The following is a 20,294-nucleotide window of genomic DNA, read 5'->3' as shown; positions in this document are numbered from 1 at the left end:
CCCACATTTGAATCCCCATTAAATATTGTTGGGTGTTCTTGAATCAGTCACATACTTTAAGCCTAACCTCTTAGCATTGTTGTGAGGATTAGAAAAAGTGTTTGGGTTGTCTCATCCACATGTCTGCTTTACCCCTTTAACTAGATCCCAACCCTTGACCTTTCTATACAATTGTCAGGTTGTAGTTTTTTAGATTTGTTACTGCTATACCTAATGTGGCTCTAAATCTGCAGGAAAATGAGGCAGGAATAAGGTGGTGAAAATTTAGAAGTGGCAGAACGGACTTCACCAGAGCAGACAAATGGATTCCACCATCTCTTCTGGCATGGTGTGCTGGCTTTCTGCTTGCAGGTAGTTTAATATTAACATTGTAAAATATGAACCCTGCAATTTGAGGTGGGTGTAGTCTGTTCTGCCTTGTATGTGTAAACCTAAGTAGTACAAGACCAGTAGGATGGAAGTGTCCTAAGATAAGCCATTAAACTAAACTTTTGTAAACTGTTTGATAAACATTTAATTTCTTGCAAATGATACACCCAAAGTCTTCTGTTTTTCTTCCAACCCTAGTTGTCATTGGGAGTATGAACCAATAAGTCTAATCAATCAAGCACACAGAAATCTTCTTTGATTACAGGACATGATTTCCACTTGTCCTGTTCTTTCCATTACTTGGTTAATAAAATCTTTACAGCCAAAGGAAAGAGACCCCATTGCATGCAAAGTCCTGCCTTTTAATACAGTATATAGTTTAGTCTTTAACTGCTGTGCCAATTTTTTACTGTATGATTTCAGACAAGGATGTAACCTGAGTTACAAACAGAAAAGTCACAATTCACTCCGAAGTCATTCTACTAAAGTTAATCCCTAATTGTAATAGCAGTCCAAAGAACCCTGGACAGAGTTTTAACCTAAAGCAATTTGGACTGAAAGCCACCATGGTGTAGTGGTTAAGAGTCGTGGACTCTAATCTGGAGAACCAGGTTTGATTTCCCCACTCCTCCACATGAAACCTGCTGTGTGACCTTGGGCCAGTCACAATTCTCTCAGAACTCTCTCAGCCCCACCTACCTCACAAGGTGCCTGTTGTGGGAAAGAGGAAGGGAAGAGAAGGCCACTTTGAGACTCTTTAGGGTAGAGAACAGCAATGTTTTAAATAACCTTCTCTTCTAAATCACTAGTGATATTGTTCAGCATGTCAGCCTCCCTAGAGGTTCCCAGACCTTCTAAATAAATTGAGGGCCATCAATAAAAATGACTTCAGTTCACCAATAAATAGTCCTATTTTGTGGATCTTAAAGTCCACCACTTTCCTCCTTTAGTCCTTCATATTGTATCATCAGTAGGAATTTCTCCAAACCATGATAACCCATTCATAACGCTGATGAATGGAGGGAAGTGGGTAGGAATGAATTAACACACTGGAGTCACTGAGGACAAACTCATATGATTGTCCAAAGGGGAAAGTTGTGAAACAACTTTAGAAGCTTGTCTCTGCTGCCAAGTACTAAAATTATGTACTAAGAAAAATCTATTTTTAAAAGCCATCCACATAACCAAGCCACCAAATCAGTTTTGTCCTTTTCAAAGAGCACAGGATCTGTAGTGATATGTGTACATATAAGGAGGCATTATGCACAGAACCAAAATACTGAGGTATCCTTTACTCCTGGTAGTACGGCCATAATGGAGGCCAAATCTTTAACGTTGATAGACTGTTCCAGCTGAGTCCTCAGTCTCCTACACTAGATTGCATGTATGTATGTGGCAGAGAAAGCACCTTCAAGGAGGGAGACCAGATCAAGTTCCTCACCTCTAGTGAGGCAACTGCCTCTCCTTCCTCAGCCATTCCTGTAGAGTAAGCTGAGCAGCTGGCTTGTGGGAGAAGAAGGTTCAGAAATTGCAAGACTAAGATCCAGTTTTTAAAAGTTAATTCTAAACATAAACAGGCAAAGGAACTACAGAACTCAGAGAACAAAATAAAACTACAATTTCTAGCTAATTCAAAAGACTATTTGGTTTTCACAACTTTCTTGTGAGGCAAAGTATGCATTCCAAAATTTGTAGTAACTTGTTAGTCCCCTATGTAAAGAAGTCAGGGCTCCTTTAGCTTGGAGAAACAATAACTGAGGAGTGACAGGATAGAGGTTTACAAAGCATCGGGTTGAGAATGTAGAGAAAGAAGTACTTTTCTCCCTTTCTCACTATACAAGAACTCATGGGTACTCAACAAGTAGTAGACTAAGAGCAGATAAAAGAAAGTATGTCTTCATCCAAAGAGCAATTAACATGTGGAAGTCACTGCCGCAGGCAGTGGTGGCAGCTACAAGCAAAGACAGCTTCAAGAGGGGACTGGATAAACATATGCAGCAGAGATCCAATGGTGACTATTAGTCACAACATATAGATGGAATACTATGTTGGGGCAGCCATGTTAGTTTGAGGCAACAGAACAAAGGTTGAGTCCAGTGGCACCTTTAAGACTGACAAAGTTTAAACATAAAAGCTTATACCTAGAATTAAATTTTGTTGGTCCTAAAGGTGTCACTGAGCTCAAACTTCGTTCTGTGTTTAGGGAAGTAATGCTCTGTGTTCTTGGTGCTTGGGGGGCAATAGTGGGAGGGCTTCTGGATTTCTGGCCCAACTGGTGGACCACCTGATGGTACATGGGTTTGGCCTGATCCAACATTGCTTCTCTTATGTTCTTATTTTAGGGTTTCTATGGTAACAACAGGGTTCATATTTGACCAACCAGAAGGTGGAGGGGGGGGGGGGAGAGGAACTTATGCAACTATTCTCTCCAAAAACATCCATACCAATAAACTGTATCCCCAGATTCATGTTGGTTTTACACTCTGTACTTCTGGGGCTGCATGCAAAGCTAGGAGCAAAAGCCATGAGTGAGCTGTAAAGTCCTTTGGGGCAAAAATACTGGTGGTGGCGGGGGGGGGGGGGGGAGGAGAGCAGGGGAACGTCCTAATCTTTGCTACAAGCAACATTAAAAGATTCAAATGAGTGCTTACATTTTGAGGCATTGTCCAAGTTTCTGTTGGCATCATCAATTCCTGTTTGTATTTCATCAAGCCACAGCAGTGATGAATCATCCTGAGATTCCTAATTGAGGAGACAAAGACACGCAGCCCCAAATTAAAAGTTTATTGATGTCTGAATTTCCTTCAATTACAAACAAGCATTCTGTTGATACAGACTTCTTTGCAATCCTCTATAAGCCTCATTTCCTGAAATATCAAACTATCTAAACTTGCAGCTGTACAGTGCACAGATAGCATAGGTGGCTGTGTAGAGGATTTATGCCTGAAGTTTAGTAATTTCTTACAGTGTTGAACTTCACCCTTTCAATTCTATTCTTTGTTTGTTTTAAAAAACCAACATACATTTCTATTTATACTATGTTAAATAGTTTTATTTGTCGGCTGAGATGTGGGTTTCATAATTTATTCCAGAAAAGAAAAAAACATTTAGAACACATTTGACAAAATGCACAGGAAGATGAGTCAACATCACGGAAGAACTCTAGCGTTGCAATTTCATGATTTCTCCAATGGGAAGGAAACGTGACTGAAGACAAATAAAAAGCCACATCATCCAAATGTACCACAAAGAACGTAAATTTATCACAAGAAAAGAGGAGGGGGGCAAGCTCAGACTTAAAAATACAGTTGGATGGTTGTTATACTGGGAAGCAGTTACATTTTTGTTGGAGTACCTTGTTGCTTCTTTTCACCAAAATTTGGACTGTAAGCTAACAACCACAATTGTAATTTACAGTGAGGAAGAAAGATATAAATATGTATATATAACTAAATTTGCAAAAATTGGGATATGAAAAATAAATGTCATGAATAAAATGAACAAGTTGTAGTCAAAACTTAAAGCACCATGAATCACACACTCCCAACCCACATGATTTTGCAGGGATTCAAGTAGGGACCCTATTCTCATACTCTCACAAATATCAGTTTGGCTCTCAGTCTATAACCACAACCCAACTGGTAGAACTCACAGCAAAATATCGGGCTACACAATTTGAACAACAAATGCCATAAGTATCTGAGAGTCCCATATATGAGTGACTGGAGGTTGCCTCCTGGTCTCTACCCACAGTTGAGAACTTCCTGTCTAGAGAGCATGCACCCAAAGGGTGGGGAAAAAAGCCTTCCTGCTCAGTCTCTTTAGGCTGCTATAAATCAGAGGTAGAAGGACTGTTACCTTGAATGCCAAGGCTGTAGTAGAGTTTACTCTTATGTCTTTAGCTCTGTTAGGTTTTTCAGATGCACTGGATTTCCCAGTGAATTCCTTTTCTAACACTAGGGCAGCAGGAGCAAAGTCAAGTTTCAAAGATACAACCACTTCCTAATTTGCCAATATAAGGTACATAACATACACAGATGCTCATTATGGCAGAAATTCACTAAGCAAGCCCACAGACTTGTTTCCTCAGCACCATTATGGGGAGAAATAACTTGACAGTCATGGAAGGCAGCTTGTCAGGGCTGCTCTCCATTGGCAGGCATCGATTATCAGGCCTGAAAATCCCCTGTTCCCATTCTCCCCGCTTGAGAAAGGAACCAAATATCATTCCTGCATCAAACCTTTCACCTGCTTCGAGATTATCTGAAGAACAAGTGTTATCTTCTTCCTTTGATTTAGTGCAATTTTAAGAGATTATAAGGGAAAATATATGTGGGAAACATTATAACTGATTGTTTAGATTGTGCTTTTTCAACAGTATCTCCAAGAATGAGCTGGCAGTCATCATTAATTCTGGTAGGAGACCTTTCCTGGAAAGTCCATGCATGTTTAAAATTGAAAGAACTTCTCTGTGTATACTTCTCTAACTACTAAATAAAGAGACACTGCCAAAGAAGAGAACATCAGACCAATTCAAAGTGCTACAGGCCTATCTTTCAAGTATCTCATCTTGTATTTCTTCACACAGTTATACAAAACTTTGAATGTTACTACATATTTCTATGAATTTCAGTTCTTTAGTCTTGTTAAACCAGTGAGGAGTCCTCTTTCCTTACATATATGTCTATTATATTTAAAGCATGAGAAAGATTTGTCTTGGCAGTAATATGTGCGAAAAGGATCTAGGGGTCTTAGTGGACTGTGCACTCAACATGAGTCAGCAGTGTGATATAGTGGCTAAAAAGGCAAATGCAATTTTGGGCTTTATCAACAGAAGTATAGTGAAGTGATGGTATCACTTTACTCTACTCTGGTTAGACCTTACCTAGAATATTGTGTTCAGTTTGGGCACCACAATTCAATAACAATATAGACAAGCTAGAATGTGTCCAGAAAGGGCAACAAAGATCGTGAGGGGTCTAGAGACCAAGTCCTACAAGGAAAGGCTGAAGGAGCTGGGTATGTTTAGCCTGGAGAGGAGAACTGAGAGGTGATATGAGCACTATCTTCAAGTATCTGAAGAGCTGTCATATAGAGTTTTCAGCTAAACATTAAGAAGAAATTCCTGACCATTAGAGCTATTCATCAGTGGAACAGGCTTCCTTGGGAGGTGGTAGGCTCTCCTTCCTTGGAGGAATTTAAGCAGAGGCTAGATAGCCATCTGATAGCAATGCTGATTCTGTGAATTAGGCAGATCATGAGAAGGAAGGTGGGAAGGGTTGCATCAATGCTTAGTTCTTGTGGCCCTTTCTTACATGCCCAGGGAAATGCTGGTTGATACTTTGGGGTCAGGCAGCAATTTTTCTCCAGGCCAATTTGGAAAGAGATCCTGGAGGTTTTTGCCATCTTCTGGGCACGGAGCAGGAGTCATTGGGGATGTACGTGTGTTGGGAAGGTACCTGTGAAGTTCCTACATTGTGCAGGGGGTTAGACTAGATAACCCTGGAGGTCCCTTCTAACTCTATGATTCTATTATCATTTTATCATATTTTATTCTGCTAGGAATAGACTTGTTAACATCTAACCCTATCCTCAAACGTAAGAGTTGCTATATAATTAGTTTAAAATTCTAGAGACTCTCTTCCTTTTGACTTATGGCAGTTCAGGAGTTAATTTGTTCTTGCATAAAGGAAACTAATCTCTTGTGTGCTGGCTGGCAGTATGTTGCCACATACAGCTTGATCACGCCCTTCCTCTTACAAGAGACTAGCTTGGTTTCCCAAGACCAGTATATACAGAATGATTTGCCTGCACAGAAACTCCAAGACATTTTTTGCTGACACCATTAGAAAAGCTAAAACACACTTCTGAAAAATCTGAACTGCCATAATGAAAATTCTGCTCATGTTAACAAGTGGGCTGCTCTTCCTCTTCTCTAGTTTATGCCAGGAAGGTAAGACAGTAACATTCTCTGTGTTGTGTGTCTTAATGCTTTTTAAAATAATGGGCAACATTAACCAAATTATATATGCGCCATACAGAATGTATGGTTATAAACAATGTTCCCTCTAAGCTGCAGTCTTGTAAGCAAAAAATCTGCTTTGTGAGCTACTGGTATTAAAGTTGTGAGCTACTGCATAAATTATTGTGCTCTGCAGTCATCCTTCCTGAGCTAAGACAATAATGTGTGAGCTGGAGGCTAAAAATCTGTGAGCTAGCTCACACTAACTCAGCTTAGAGGGAACACTGGTTATAAGGCACACGATGTTTAACAACTTTGCTGAGCTGTGGAGGTAAAAAAATCTGGTCACTGGATGGGAGACCTCCTGAAAGCCTATACAGTTGGGATTGCTAATGAAAGAAAGATGAGATATAAATAACATTAATTCAGTAAATAAATTATAGCCTGGATTATGAAACAATCTGAAATGAACCAGAATTCCATAATAACATTTTAACAGACAAACATCAAGGTATTATTGGGGGGGGGGGGGGGACTCTTCAGTCTACAAAAGTGAAGGAGTTGCAGAATGTTGATTTAATGACACTCTTATACTTTTATTAGCAATTTCTAATTCCCGGGGGGTTTATTAATGCCCAGAAGAGTCCTGCAAATAACCTCTTTCTATAAAGCAAATAAGCATTTAGTACTAAAACTGTAGTGAATTAATGGGAAAGCACTTATTAATTTCTTTGGTGCATTCACAGGGAAAATGCTTAGTACTGCCCTTATGTTCACACACAAGTAATTTAAACACATCAGCCAAAGAACAAACTTTGAGTCCAGTGTCACGTTTAAGACCAACAAAGTTTAATTCTGGGTATATGCTTTAATGTGCGAGCACATTTTATCACACACCAGTGGACTCAAACTTTGTTCCATAAACTTTGTTCCACAATAGCTTATATCCAGACTTAAACTTTGAGCGTTTCTGCACTGACCTTACTCAGGAGCGACGTCCCTCTTCACTGCGCAGCGTCTGCGCGGATTTCACACTAATTGCTCCACAGAACCCGGAAGAGCCGCAAAATCCCGCGGCTTTTCCGTCACAAATGTAAACTGCCCAAAAAACAGTTTACATTTGCGATGTAAAAGCCGCGGGACTTTGCGGCTCTTTTGGGTTCTGCGGAGCAATTAGTGCGAAATCCACGCAGATGCTGCGCGGTGAAGAGGGACGTCGCTCCTGAGTAAGGTCAGTGCGAAAACGCCCTTTGTTGATCTTAAACTTGCCACTGGGCTTAAACCTTGTTCTATTGCTTCAGACCAACACAGGTACCCACCTGAATCTAACTTCAGCCAAAGTTACGGAAAAGGAAAACAGACTTCTATCACCTAATATGCTCTACACTGCATGTGCAGCCAGTGCAATTAACAAGCTTCTTTAAAATTAACCTGAATATGAGAACTTCAAGAGGGGATAATTTCACCATTAGGTAGTGTTATGATCTGAAAAAAGTTCATTAGATAAGGAAGAGGTTTTTGCTGGGGATGCTGCATTGACTATCTGGCTTAATAGACATACACAGTTCCTTTTTGAGTGTTGATTAGAACAATCTTCCTAACTGTCCAAATGAACATGGGATCTGGTTTTTATAACAGCCAGAAACAGCCTAGTGAAACCTGGCTGGCTGCATCTTGCTCTGTCCTTGTAACTTGAGCCTTGAGGTGCTTGGATGACTTAAAAAAAACTTATTAGGGAGTACTGTCCAGTCCAGTATTTAAGATCCTCTTCTCAAGCACTATTCCACACAGAAAGGTGGTAACCAGAGGCATTGTGGGATCTTGCCTTTAGAACCTTAAGGTTTGCATGACACCTCACTGCCCTTTAGACTCCAAGCCACCAAGTTCTTTTTACCCAGGCTTTAGCTGAAGGGTTGCATAAGTTTTTGGCTCTTTTTATCGCCCACATTTAGCCTAAGGACTGTTTTATGCATTTCATTTCAGACACGGAATGTTTGCATGCTGTTTTCATGCCACTGCCTTGTTTCTATTATCCATAATTTCTTATATTATTATTTTTATGACTTTATTGTTCTGGCTTTACTTTGTGAACCACACTGAGGATGTCTCTCAAGATGCGGCATATTTTTTAAATAAACAGCATGTGTTAAGTTAGTGAAACTTTCTGGGATGCGGTTGTTAAGAGTAACAAAATGCAAGGTGCATGACAACCAATTTCATAAGCAAAAGAGCTTTTGTTCCTTTAAAAATTAAAGCACAGAACAGAAAATTCCTTGGCTTCTCAACTACTGCAAACATATACTCAAGGGATTTTCCAGCAGAGGTAAAAAAAATCTTACATCACATTCTAAGAAATCCTTTTCATTTGTTGTCTTCAAGGCTGAATTTCAGCCACTTTTAACTGTTTCCCTTTAACTTGTAGAAACCAAGTGCAACAACAGCAGTTTGGGCTGTCAAGGCAATATATCTCATGTAATCAAGACTTTCCGAGGCACTCCACAAGGCCAGCATGAGGAGTTCCCTCTTTCTGTCATAGAAGGCCTGACAAAGACCAATCACAACAAACAAAACAAACTTTCTATTGGGAAATCCAATGCTTCGTCACTGAAAGTAAGCAATACCACAATGGAGTACCTCACCAGCACACTAAGCACAAAACTGATACCAGCTGTGTATTTAGCCGTTGTTTTAGTAGGGGTACCATCAAATACCATCACACTATGGATGTTGTTTTTCAGAATGCGGTCAGTTCGTACTGCCATATTCTATACAAACCTAGCCATTTCAGACCTTTTGTTCTGTGTTATGTTGCCATTCAAAATCACATATCACCTTAATGGAAATAACTGGATATTTGGAGAAGCAATGTGCCGAATCATGACTGTGGTCTTCTATGGTAACATGTATTGTTCCATTCTACTCCTCACTTGCATCAGCATCAGCCGTTATGTGGCCATCGTTCATCCATTCACTTATAGGGTTTTGCCTAAGCAATATTTGACAACATTTGCCTGTGGGATGATATGGACCATTGTATTCTTATACATGTTGCCTCTGAGCTTAATGAAGCAAACATATTATCTGGATCAACTAAATATTTATACTTGCCATGATGTTCATAGCGACTATGACACTGTATCACCATTCCAGTTTTATTACTTCATCTCTCTGGCTGTTTTTGGATTTGTGATCCCCCTCTGTATTGCTATTTTCTGTTATGTTTCAATTATCCAAACGCTCAAAGTTTACAATAAGAAATGGCTGTGGTACATCAAAATCAGTCTCCTCATCCTTAGTATTTTTGCTGTTTGTTACACACCAAGTAATATCATACTGATTGCTCATCATGTGAATTACTACCACAGAGCTGAAGACAGTTTGTATTTCTTTTACCTTATTGCTTTAAGCCTGAGCAGTCTGAACAGCTGCCTTGATCCATTTCTTTATTTCCTTACATCCAAAGTTAAAGGAAAGACTAGTGCTTATCTCACCATGGCTAAAATAGCTCAAGAAGAATGCAGGTGATACGCTTGATAAAATTGTACATACTTTTTTCATGAAATACTATTTAAGAATTATGTTTTTGTAATGGCAAAACTTTAACAATACACACACACACTATGGATACAAGATTTAAATGATTTAAGGAAATATTAGTCCTCTAATGGTACAGTTGACTAATTAGTGAGGACAAATGTTAAATTACAGGGTTACATGGTAAACACACTTGTTTGTTTTGTTGATCTATTTTTATATATTACTTCCCAAAGATTAAACGGAAATTTAAAATACCACTTAACAATGAATGGTATCTAAATTGTAAGCTATATTACACTTCCTCCAATTGCTCAAAAAGAAGCTATATTAAAGTTTTGCTATCATGAAAGCAGATTTAAAATGGCAACAAAAGTTAATTGACAAGAATACTGTGAATTGTAAACTAGACAAGTTATTCTGGTTTATTAAACTTCAACTTCTTTGTGCAACGGAGTCTCATGCTGTTGATCAGCTGTTTTATTTGTAGAGTTGTATTTTACATTTTTATGACCTACAGCTCAATAAACTAGCTCTGACTTAAGCCAAACTAAAACTGTTAGAAAGCAGATCATTCAACTACAGATCTTTAACTCTCTTGATGTTTCTTATGTTTTCCTTTTTAGTTGGAAAGTAATTAGTGAAACACAAATGTACTACCAATGCTTAATCTCACAATATGGCCTATATTACCAAATTTACATTGAACATTTCAGGAATAGTTGCCACTCCCTGTGGGTATTTCCCACATGACATTGCTAATATCTGCTCCACATGTGGAGGTCCTGACTCATAATGGGCCCCCATTTGGGGTCCCACATGAAGGGGAGAGCCAGCAGGGCAATGAGTGGCTGTGGTTGCCACATCCTGCAAAGCAGGATGGGTTGCACAGGCAGCTTTGGGGCTGGGCAGCAGAAACGGTGAAAAAACCTGGTCCTCTCCCTTTCAGGTGGGCCTATGATGGTGTCTGAGCTGGGTCTGGGAGAGGGGAGGAACCACTGGGGGGAAGACATGTTCTGTCACCCAGCCACCTGGTCACGTGGGATTGCTTGCCCTCCCATCTCTCCCTATGTGTTAGTGCTTGAGAGGAAGAAGGTTTGTGGGTTATGTTCCTGTTCATGCTGATTTCTGTTTCATTCATCTGTCACAACTTTAGGGAGGTATCAGCATGGGGCCAGTTACATTTTATGAAAACTGGCTTGTATGTCCATTTTCCCTGTATGTTGGGATCCTCTTGAGGGATCTTGGGATGAGGGCTTTCAGAGGTTTCCCCTCATGCTCAGGTGATAGGGAAGACTACTTAGGGGCTACCATCTTGTGGAATCTGGACATCCCATGGTTCTCCCTACCCCAGCAGGCAGTCTGGGTGGGACAGGGTACATCAACTGGCAGGTGGGTCAGTTGATGACAGAATCCAGTGGACCCATGCTATGCCAATGCTTCTTGCAGCTGTAACAAATAAAAGTTGTGGCCATTTTATTACCTACATTGTATGTGACTGTGTTATTGGTGGGTCCTCACTTTCACTGCCCTCTCCCCTGCTCTATGTGCTGGGACTCCAAGCATAACTTGGGATAGTAACCATCACATTCCATGAGTAAAACAGACTAAGCACAATACACTTATGTTATGAGGATACAAGTTAAACACATTTGTTTCACATTCCTATGGAATAAAAGCCCTATAATCTCCCCGCTCATTGCTTAAGACTACACAGGGAATAATTTTGAGGATAACTACACAGGGCTGCCAATACACTTGTGGGGATCCCCTGGAAAGGTGGCAGGAAAAATGTTTAAACAGTCTATGGGGCCAATGGCATGATGCCACTGCTAGGGGAAGAAACCAGTCCTCTCTAGGAATAATCACAGAAGATGATGATATTGGATTTATATCTCACCCTATACTCCAAATTTCAGAATCTCAGAGCGGTCACAATCCCACCACAACAGACACCCTGTGAAGTAGATGGGCCTGAGAGAGCTCTTTACAGCAGTTGCCCTTTCAAGGACAACTCCTGAGAGAGCTATGCCATTCCAGCAGCTGCAAGTGGAGGACTGGGGAATCAAACCTGGTTCTCCCAGATAAGAGGCCTCGCACTTAACTACTACACCAAACTGGCTCTCAAAAAACTCTGTGGTTTCACCAAAGAGGTTCTGGCGATTTCTAGAGAGGAGTGATGTCACGTTTAGGTTTTTCTAAAATAGTGGAAGGTATCTTTTAACCTAGTTGCATTAGAAAATTTTACTATTTTTTAGCCAGCTTTTGGGAGCAGGGGGCTGACTAAAAGAGAGACAAGAGCAAGGCATCCAGGATTTCAAAGAAAAGAAAAAGGCAAGCCAGGATGGAAGACTGAGGAAGAAAATAAGGAGATAAGTCCGATGTTACGGTACTAGAAGGTATTGTTAAGTTGCAGCTGATTTACAATGACCCTATAGTGTTTTCAAGGCAAGAGACTAACAGATGTGGTTTAATTACTGCCTGCCTCTGAGTAGTAACCCTGGAATTCCTTGGTGGTGTCCTATCTAAGTACTAACCACAGGCCAATTCCACTTAGCTTCCTAGATATGACGAGACCAGGCTAGCCTAGACTATGGTAACAAATGCACCTTAAGGCAAGTGAATTTGTCAGAGGTAAAAAAGAGAACTCTGCCAAAGCTAAACACATGAATTACTTGATCCTATGTGTTTATGCATAACCAAGCTGTACTGTGTTCAGTGGGACTTTACTTTGACAAACAATCTGAAAATGGCTGTTTTACTACAAAAAGCATCAAAACGTACAAGCTTTCTTCAAACAACCTATTGACAGACATTTGTATCTATAGCTTAAATATCACGGCTATGAAGCAGATGCTTGAAGAATAATAAGACAATGTGTCCTTGTGAAAGGACTTTTTTTGCAATTCTAAACTAATTATGCTGTGACAATTTTGAAATATCATGCAGCAATAAAAGATCTAGTACTCCCACCCAGATCTTCCTTCCTAACTTTATCTTCACAACTACCCTATGAGGTGACTGGGGTCTAGGGTCATCAAGCAAACTTCACACCAAAGAAGAAATTGAACCTCCCAGGTTCAGCTCACTAACCACTGTATCACATTGGGCTCAAACCTCCAACAGCTTTATCAAATGCATAAAGAATGGAGGGCGCTGGATTGAGGAACAGGAGGGGATCATTTGGCAAGTTAGAAAGCAAATGCTCTGCATATTCTGATTGCTAATAAAATCTAAGGAAACACTCAATGCCAATATATACTATACAAAACTCTGCAAGCCTAGGAAAATTCTGTATTGTAAAATTCTTCACATGTGAAGAGGCCCACAGTTCTTAAATAAAAAACTGCAACTTCGAGATAAACAAACTACAGATTTGTTTGTTGTGCTTAATGAGGTGTTCCTTTGTGAAAAGTATGTTTTCAGTGCTGGAAAAATTCTCAAATTCAAGGAACAGGTCACAGTCCTAATCCCAGGAACTAAAGCATACAAGCCTGCCTATTAATAGTTCAAATGTCTGCAGCAGTTAGAACCAGGAGGACAATAAGCAAACTATAATCAGATTCAGGAAATGTCTTGACTGGTCCCGGTTGTACTCACCACCCACTCCTCGCCACCGACCCCCAAGGCCCCTGCACCTACAAAAGAGCCGGCTCAGCCAGCTGAAGACACCGAGTGGCCCCGCAGCCTGGGGTGCACAGAGGCCATCATGCACGGCTGCAAGTCCAGGCAACCTGCAGTGCCATGGCAGCGGCTCTGCCTGGCCACCAAGGACCTCCACAGGCCCCAGAGAGCCCTGACAGCCTCCAAAGGAGGCAGATGCTCCCCACGCCAGCTACCCTGCAGCCTGAAGCCACAGGGCCTTCTGTGAGACAAAGACAAAGCAGCCCAGCATGAGTTTATCTGGAAGGATGCCCAACCTCACCCTGTAGGCAGCTTGAGCATCCTTCCCTCTTATGAGGGGGTGGGGGGAAAGGCAGGGGACGAGGAAAGAGGGAGCAGGGAAGGTATAAAGGGAGGGAAGGCAGTGAAGGGGGGGCTGATGAGGAAGGGAAAAGATTACTTTGGCTGAACAGACAACCCAGAAAGAGGGTCAAGCTATCAGCAAGGCAGTGGCTAGAGACCAGATGCACTTAACCTGGGCTCTCACCTGGTCTGAGGTCCCCTGGGCAACAGAGCTATGGCCACCAGTGGGACGGGGCCACCTGAGGAGGCGGGGCGTGACAGGAAATACCTGGGGACTCAGGTGGAGCCAGGAGACTTTCCCATTTCCTAAATTAAATTTAAAAAAATACAGCAGTGCAGTTCCCCTGAGTACAGTCTTCATTTCTTCATCGTCTTTTTTTGCCTACCCTGGCAGCTGCACTTTCACTAAATGAAAATGAAACTTGTCATACCCCTACAAGTCTCCTTGTCAGGCTTTGGAAGCATTTAAAACATGGCTTTTTAAAGGGACAACCGCACACACTCACAAAGCAACCAAAAGAAACACTCTGCAAGCACACACTTTTGTGATCTCACTGGGCAATTTACTCATCAGAGTTGCTTAATATAATAATCTGCTGTATTTCAACCAGTTTCTTCAGACAGGAACATGAAAGGAGAGCAGCGTAGGAGGTAGAATTTCCCTCCACCACATAATTCTAGCTAACTCTTTCCTATGCACTTTACTACAGAAATGATTTCTGAAGAGAATGCAAAACAGAGGGACTCCACTCTCTGCCTTTCTCACAGGCTTCACACACTCATGGCTTTGTCTGCTCACTTCATCCCCTGCTTTCCTCCTGCTGAGATTTAAAGGCACATACATGTTCCAAAACACAAACAGTTGCAAGCAACTTCTAAGCCTTCTGAGATTTGAAGGCACATGATGGCTGTTGGGGTGGGGCTTTCCCCCACCGGTCAGTTGGCTGGCGGCAGGGAGGAGCTTGGAAACTGGGGGATTCCCCACTGGGACCTGGTAAGCCTAATGAGGGAAAAGGTCAGAGGTTTTTTTTAAAATGAAAGCTGGGAATTCAGAGAACCTCTTAAGCCTACTGTTACAATGACCCAGCAAGATATTTATATTTTACTGCTTTAAAAGGGGGGGGGGGGGGCTGTGACACCACTGATGACACCATCGATTATGACAACACCCTTCCTTGAAAGTCCTCATTATTGAAGGCATGCGTGGAAGAAAATGAATTGATTCCACAATTGTGAAAATGCACAGAGAGAGCAGATGTGCAGAATTCCAATGCTTGTGGATTGAATCTCAAGTAAATCAGGAGTAACTGGAATGTGCAAAAAAACAATATATACATTCCTCCCCACTCCCTCAAGGCTCAGCTTCCATTCACAAAAAATACAATAGCCAAATTTACATGATCCAATGGCACTGGTAATAAAGAGATAATAGAAAGATATTGTAGAAATGTCACAGGAAGGAATTATAGATGTTTTTGACATTTAGTAGTTTGTAAGGCATGAAACAAAGCCTAGGAAACTTTACCTGACATTTGAGTATTTTTGCATTCCTCAGAACATCTTGGTAATGCCAAGCATTTGCTGCTCTTACATTCTGGAGCTTCACTATAGGAAGCAGCAGTGCTTCTAGTGTTTTTGTAGGATCTCCATGATCAATGGCTTCATTAATGAGACCAACTGCTACACTCCCTAAGCAAGAAAGAAGAGGAATGAACTGAAGCATAATCCTGTCATGCATTATTCAATACGCTACAAGGTGTGCACATACAAGAAAAAAAATTGCAAGGTCAAATTACAATATTCAGAGCAGTGATGTCTAAATCAGAATGATTTCCTTCCCTAATTTGTTATACAGCTTTTAAATTAAGTAGGCTTTTCCTTCTTAAAATCATTTTTCCTTGACATGTTCAATTGCTGAAAGATAAAGCACAGAAGTGATTCCTATGCAATCGCACATTACTTGATTATTCACAGATGAGCTGTAAACACTCCCCACTGAAAAATTACCAGGTCTGAAGCAACACAATACTCATTACTGTGCGATTCAATCAGCAATGGTCCTTACATATGAAAATCATTGTTTAATACTAGTCAATCAGAGATTGATTAACATGAATATGTGAAACTAGGCTAGCATTAAAGACTTAATATTGTTAAAAGTTTGTTTTTACATGCCTTTTTATTTTCTTCCCTTTTCAAATAAAAAATGGGATGAATTTGTTCTAAACTATCTAATTTTATTCTGAAGCATGTGTGCGTGTGTGCACGTTAAATGCTGTAAAGCTGCTTCCTATGAATAAATGACCTCCAAAACATCCCATCATTAGTAGTCTTGCTCAGGTCTTGTAAATTGAGAGCTGTGGTTTCCTTGGTAGAGTTAATCCATCTCATGTTGGAACTTTGATTTCCTGCTGCCTTCAACTTTTCCAAGCATTATTGTCTTTTCTAGTGGCTTGTCCAGGGCTTTTTTTTTTTTTTTTTTTTGGAGCAGGAATACACAGGAACGCAGCTCCAGCTAGTTTGGCATCAGGGGTGTGGCTAATGAGTTCCTGCTGGGCCTTTTCTTTTAAAAAGCCCTGTGTGAAACAATGGTGATGTCAGGGCTGCATGGCCCAATATGGAAATTAGTTCCTGCCGGGCTTTTTCTACAAAAAAAGCCCCACTTATAACTCCTTGCAAAAGGACCAAAGTATATCAGTTCATAATTTTAAAACACTTTGCATTGTAAATGCCATGTGAATCAGCCTACAAATTTAAGACCTTAGTTTACAGTTATTTATTTATTTATTTATTTTATTTGCTTAATCCTGCATCCCAGCCTAGGCTGGGCTCTTGGCAATGTACATAATAAAATACAAGTTAAAAACCCATGGAATACACAGATAAACAACAATACAATACAATTATGCTGATGGCATCTTGCCAATTAAGTTCTTCTTCTGGAGTACTGGAGTATAAGGGGGGGCCTTCTGCGGGGGACAGAAATGGAAAGGTGCCAGTTGTTGCTGTCCTCAATCAAAAGCCTGGCAGAACATCTTTGCCTTACAGACCCTGCGGAATTGCCCAAGATCCCACAGGGCCCAAGTGTCATCGGGCAGAGAGCTCCACCAGGTTGGGGCCAGGACTGAAAAAACCATGGCCCTTGCTGAGGACAGCCTGGCCTCTTCAGGGCCAGGGATCACCCACAAACTGTTACTAGCAGAGTGTAATGCTGTACCAGGGACAATGTTGTACTTGCCTTCTCTGATACAGGATGCTTGTTTAAGTTGATGAAATCAGAATGGGACTATTATGTTAGAAAGCATTTACATAGTTCTCTTGAAGTCCTTGACTTTCTCCAGTCTTTGAAGCAGGTGGCAGTGGTGGTAACTTTCTCAACTGAAATATGCAGTTCTAAACTTGCTATACTTTTTCCCACTTAGAGTAATTCCATGCTACCCCCCCCCAGAAAAAACTCAGAGACATCACATTAGTTAACAATGAACGCATTTATATTTTATTTCTCATGGTTAGTATTTTGAGCAACAGACCAGGCTGTATTTCATGGTCATTTCCTAAGTTTTTCAGAGGCAGACCCAAATTCGCTGAACCGTCCATATCAGTCTATTTCTCTTGTGACCTCCCTATAAGCAAGTTGCAATCCACTACTGTACCCCAGCCAACAACTGAAAAACTGCTACTCAGTGGTTATTATACTGAAAAAAAATGTTTCTATTTTGTCAGCTTAGTATCAACACAAATATTGTGACACAGACCTGCAGGCCACCTCTAAAATGTCCCTTGCTCCATTTTACTCTAAATATGAAGAACATATTTATTACAATTATGAACAAATTATAAACTCAGATTTAAAATTTATCAGTAACCCACTGGGGTATTCCAGTGATCCAATGGATAAAAGAACCCAAGGCTTAAAGAGAATACTTACTGTCATTTTCTTCTTGAATTTGTGCATTAACCATGTCGATACAGTCCTGGATTTCATTCCAGCTTAAATATTCTTGTCCTTGAGATGAAGCTTCTGACTTTATAGTCATCAGAGTATCAGCATAACTGTAAGAAGTTCATTAAAGTCCATCACTCTATTCTGCAGGATTATTTATGGACACAATATTAAATCTGTTTTCACTTTTGTTACAGGAGAAGATCTTAAACATAGTTTGATACATCCAGTTAAATAAACAGGTGAAAATGCATGAACATATGTCCCCAGTGTGTCTAGGCTACTGGCAATTTCCTATACCATAAAATTTTGGGAACATGCAGTGACCACCCTTCCTCCACAGAAGTAGTTCTGGAACAGACTTGAACTAAATTTTTACCGTTGTAAATTCTCTTCTTCCAGGTTATTAAAACCAATGGATGGATTGCTGAGGTGAGTTTTTATTGCTGCAACATTCTTGTTTTCCAAAGACTGGTTGAGTAGTACCACAGCAGATAGCATCTCCACAGCAATTGAAAGTTCATCATGAGCCAGGTAGTTCTATAGAAATACATTCAGGTCAGCAAGAAAACTAAATTTCCACCAATACTTAAAAGAGAATTTGTGAATTAAATTAATTTCAAAGACCCGTAAAAGGCCTGCCATAAGACAGCCTTGGAAGGGTAAGGCAGTTCAAAGGCAAAAAAAAGTCCAAAAAAGGTAAGAATGGAAACAGCTGAAAGCAAAGAAAACACAGTATTTGTCAAAAATGATTTGAATGATATACAAACCTTGCTGGATTACAAATTGCAATTTTTTTCTTGAAAATATATGGAAGCAGCAACTCCTATACACTCTGGCCATGAACTCTAAAGTGGTGATTTGCACATGGATACATTGTTCACTCCAATGTGTTACATATTTTGTACAATGGCATGGTACATCAAGAGAACTAACTTACAAAGGACACAATGATTTGGAGAAATCCTTAACTGATGAACAATGGGAAGATATTTGGAATTCTCTAGTAATGCAAAGCAAAGCAACACCCCTCCAATTACAAACTTATAAATGCTTAACACGATGGTATTTAACTCCAAAAAAATTAAACTATATATATGCAGCATCATCTCCATTACACTGGAAAAATTGTGGAAATATAGGGTCATTCAAACTTTGTTGGTGGTCATGCCCTTTTATTTTAGATTTTTGGAAAAAAGCAGTAGAACAAATACACAAAATTACGTCATATGCTGTCCCTTTTTCAATTGAATCGGTTTTACTACACAATTGGAGCTCTTTTAAAATACTCTCCGTTCGTAAGGAACTGATAGCATTGTTGATAACTGCAGCAAAAGTGATTTTGACAAGAGCTTGGAAGAGTACCCATGTACCTACTATTAATCAATGGATAAAGAAAGCAACTGAATTTTGTCTAATGGCCAAAATTGCATCTGTTGTTCAAGAAACTGAATCAGATATTTATTGCACCAACTTTGACTCAGTTTGGATGCCATTTATATTTTACCTTTCCGGATTTGATAATCTGACTTGGTTACCTAACCTCGTGAAAACAATATTACTTGTTTGACAGGCACTTTTATTTATACATACTATCTCTTAGCGTTATCCTTAGTTATTTACTTTGCCTTATATATATTTCATAAAGAACAAAATGTATAATTATATTATTTATTTAACCTTAACCTATTTATTATTAGATCTTCCTTGGTTTGTACCACATTGATTTAAACCTGTATTCTTTTTGTTGTTGTTTGTTGTTGTCTAATGTAAACTTTTTGAAAGCTAATAAAAGAAACTTGTTTTAAAAAAAATGTGGGGGAAATGCTGCAGCAGCTATTTAGATGGAATGAACTGCTTCAACTGTCCTAAGGAATTCCCAGGAAAACGGATTTTTCCTCCCATGGAAACTGGAAACCTACAGGGCAGTGGCCTATCAATACCCTTTTTAGTTGTGTCTTTTGAACAAAGATAAGGTGACTAACCAAATAGGAAAGAGTTCCCTCTTGTTATACCATAGCACACTTTTACCTGTTTGCACCCACCGATCACCTATATTAGTATCAGATCACCTATATTATCCATTCAGGAGATAGTGATTCATATGAATCTATTCCATTCACCTTGGTCAGGGAGAATGTGGGTTTTTCCCCATGGAAACACCCTATTCTTGCTAGAAAAGCAAAGACAACAGAAGAAAAAGTGGAGGTAATAGTATTCCTCTGTTTTGCTACCTAAGAGTATTAGGGGGTGTTTATTACACAATACTTTGGTGGTATTTATCAGGTATTTTCTCAGTCAATCACTAAGGGGGCTAGTGATCTGGCTATCCAAAAATGGCTGCCCACAAAAAAATCCTGAGAATTTTTGGGGCCACCGGACAGCTGCAGTTACTGGGCACTTAAAGGACTCTCAGTCCTTTAAATGCCTTCAGAATGTACTTGCTGCGGTGCAAAACTGCATCACAGCTTGGAGAAGGCATTTAAATGCCTTCAGAATTTTAAATGCCTTCAAATGCCT

The 20,294-nt window shown here is 40.1% G+C and overlaps 2 protein-coding genes across 3 annotated transcripts in view; one reads left to right on the top strand and one right to left on the bottom strand.

The window, feature by feature from the left end:
- IQGAP2 (IQ motif containing GTPase activating protein 2) overlaps positions 1-20,294 on the bottom strand; it is a 250,661-nt gene that overhangs the window by 62,502 nt on the left and 167,865 nt on the right. For both annotated transcript variants that reach the window (XM_060235836.1, XM_060235837.1), the window contains 4 exons: positions 18,154-18,314; positions 17,760-17,884; positions 15,357-15,520; positions 3,021-3,111 (listed from right to left, as the gene is read on the bottom strand). In XM_060235836.1, coding sequence (XP_060091819.1) covers positions 3,021-3,111; positions 15,357-15,520; positions 17,760-17,884; positions 18,154-18,314 — 541 coding nt within the window. The remainder of the gene's footprint in view (positions 1-3,020; positions 3,112-15,356; positions 15,521-17,759; positions 17,885-18,153; positions 18,315-20,294) is intronic.
- Positions 6,199-9,940, top strand: F2RL2 (coagulation factor II thrombin receptor like 2). The gene is made up of 2 exons (XM_060235838.1): positions 6,199-6,322; positions 8,754-9,940. Exons 1-2 carry the CDS (start codon positions 6,259-6,261, stop codon positions 9,854-9,856), a joined length of 1,167 nt encoding a protein of 388 aa, XP_060091821.1. The 5' UTR covers positions 6,199-6,258; the 3' UTR covers positions 9,857-9,940.

The sequence above is a fragment of the Heteronotia binoei genome, chromosome 4 (assembly GCF_032191835.1).
Source record: "Heteronotia binoei isolate CCM8104 ecotype False Entrance Well chromosome 4, APGP_CSIRO_Hbin_v1, whole genome shotgun sequence".
Lineage (NCBI taxonomy): Eukaryota > Metazoa > Chordata > Lepidosauria > Squamata > Gekkonidae > Heteronotia > Heteronotia binoei.
The sequence above is the reverse complement of the archived record's forward strand: the minus strand, read 5'-3'. Positions and strand labels throughout refer to the sequence as shown.

Excerpts from the sequence above, each read along its gene's own strand:
- F2RL2 (XM_060235838.1), top strand. The coding sequence starts at position 6,259 with ATGAAAATTCTGCTCATGTTAACAAGTGGGCTGCTCTTCCTCTTCTCT. Across the intron at positions 6,323-8,753 it reads CTCTAGTTTATGCCAGGAAG|AAACCAAGTGCAACAACAGC; the intron begins GTAAGACAGTAA and ends TTTAACTTGTAG.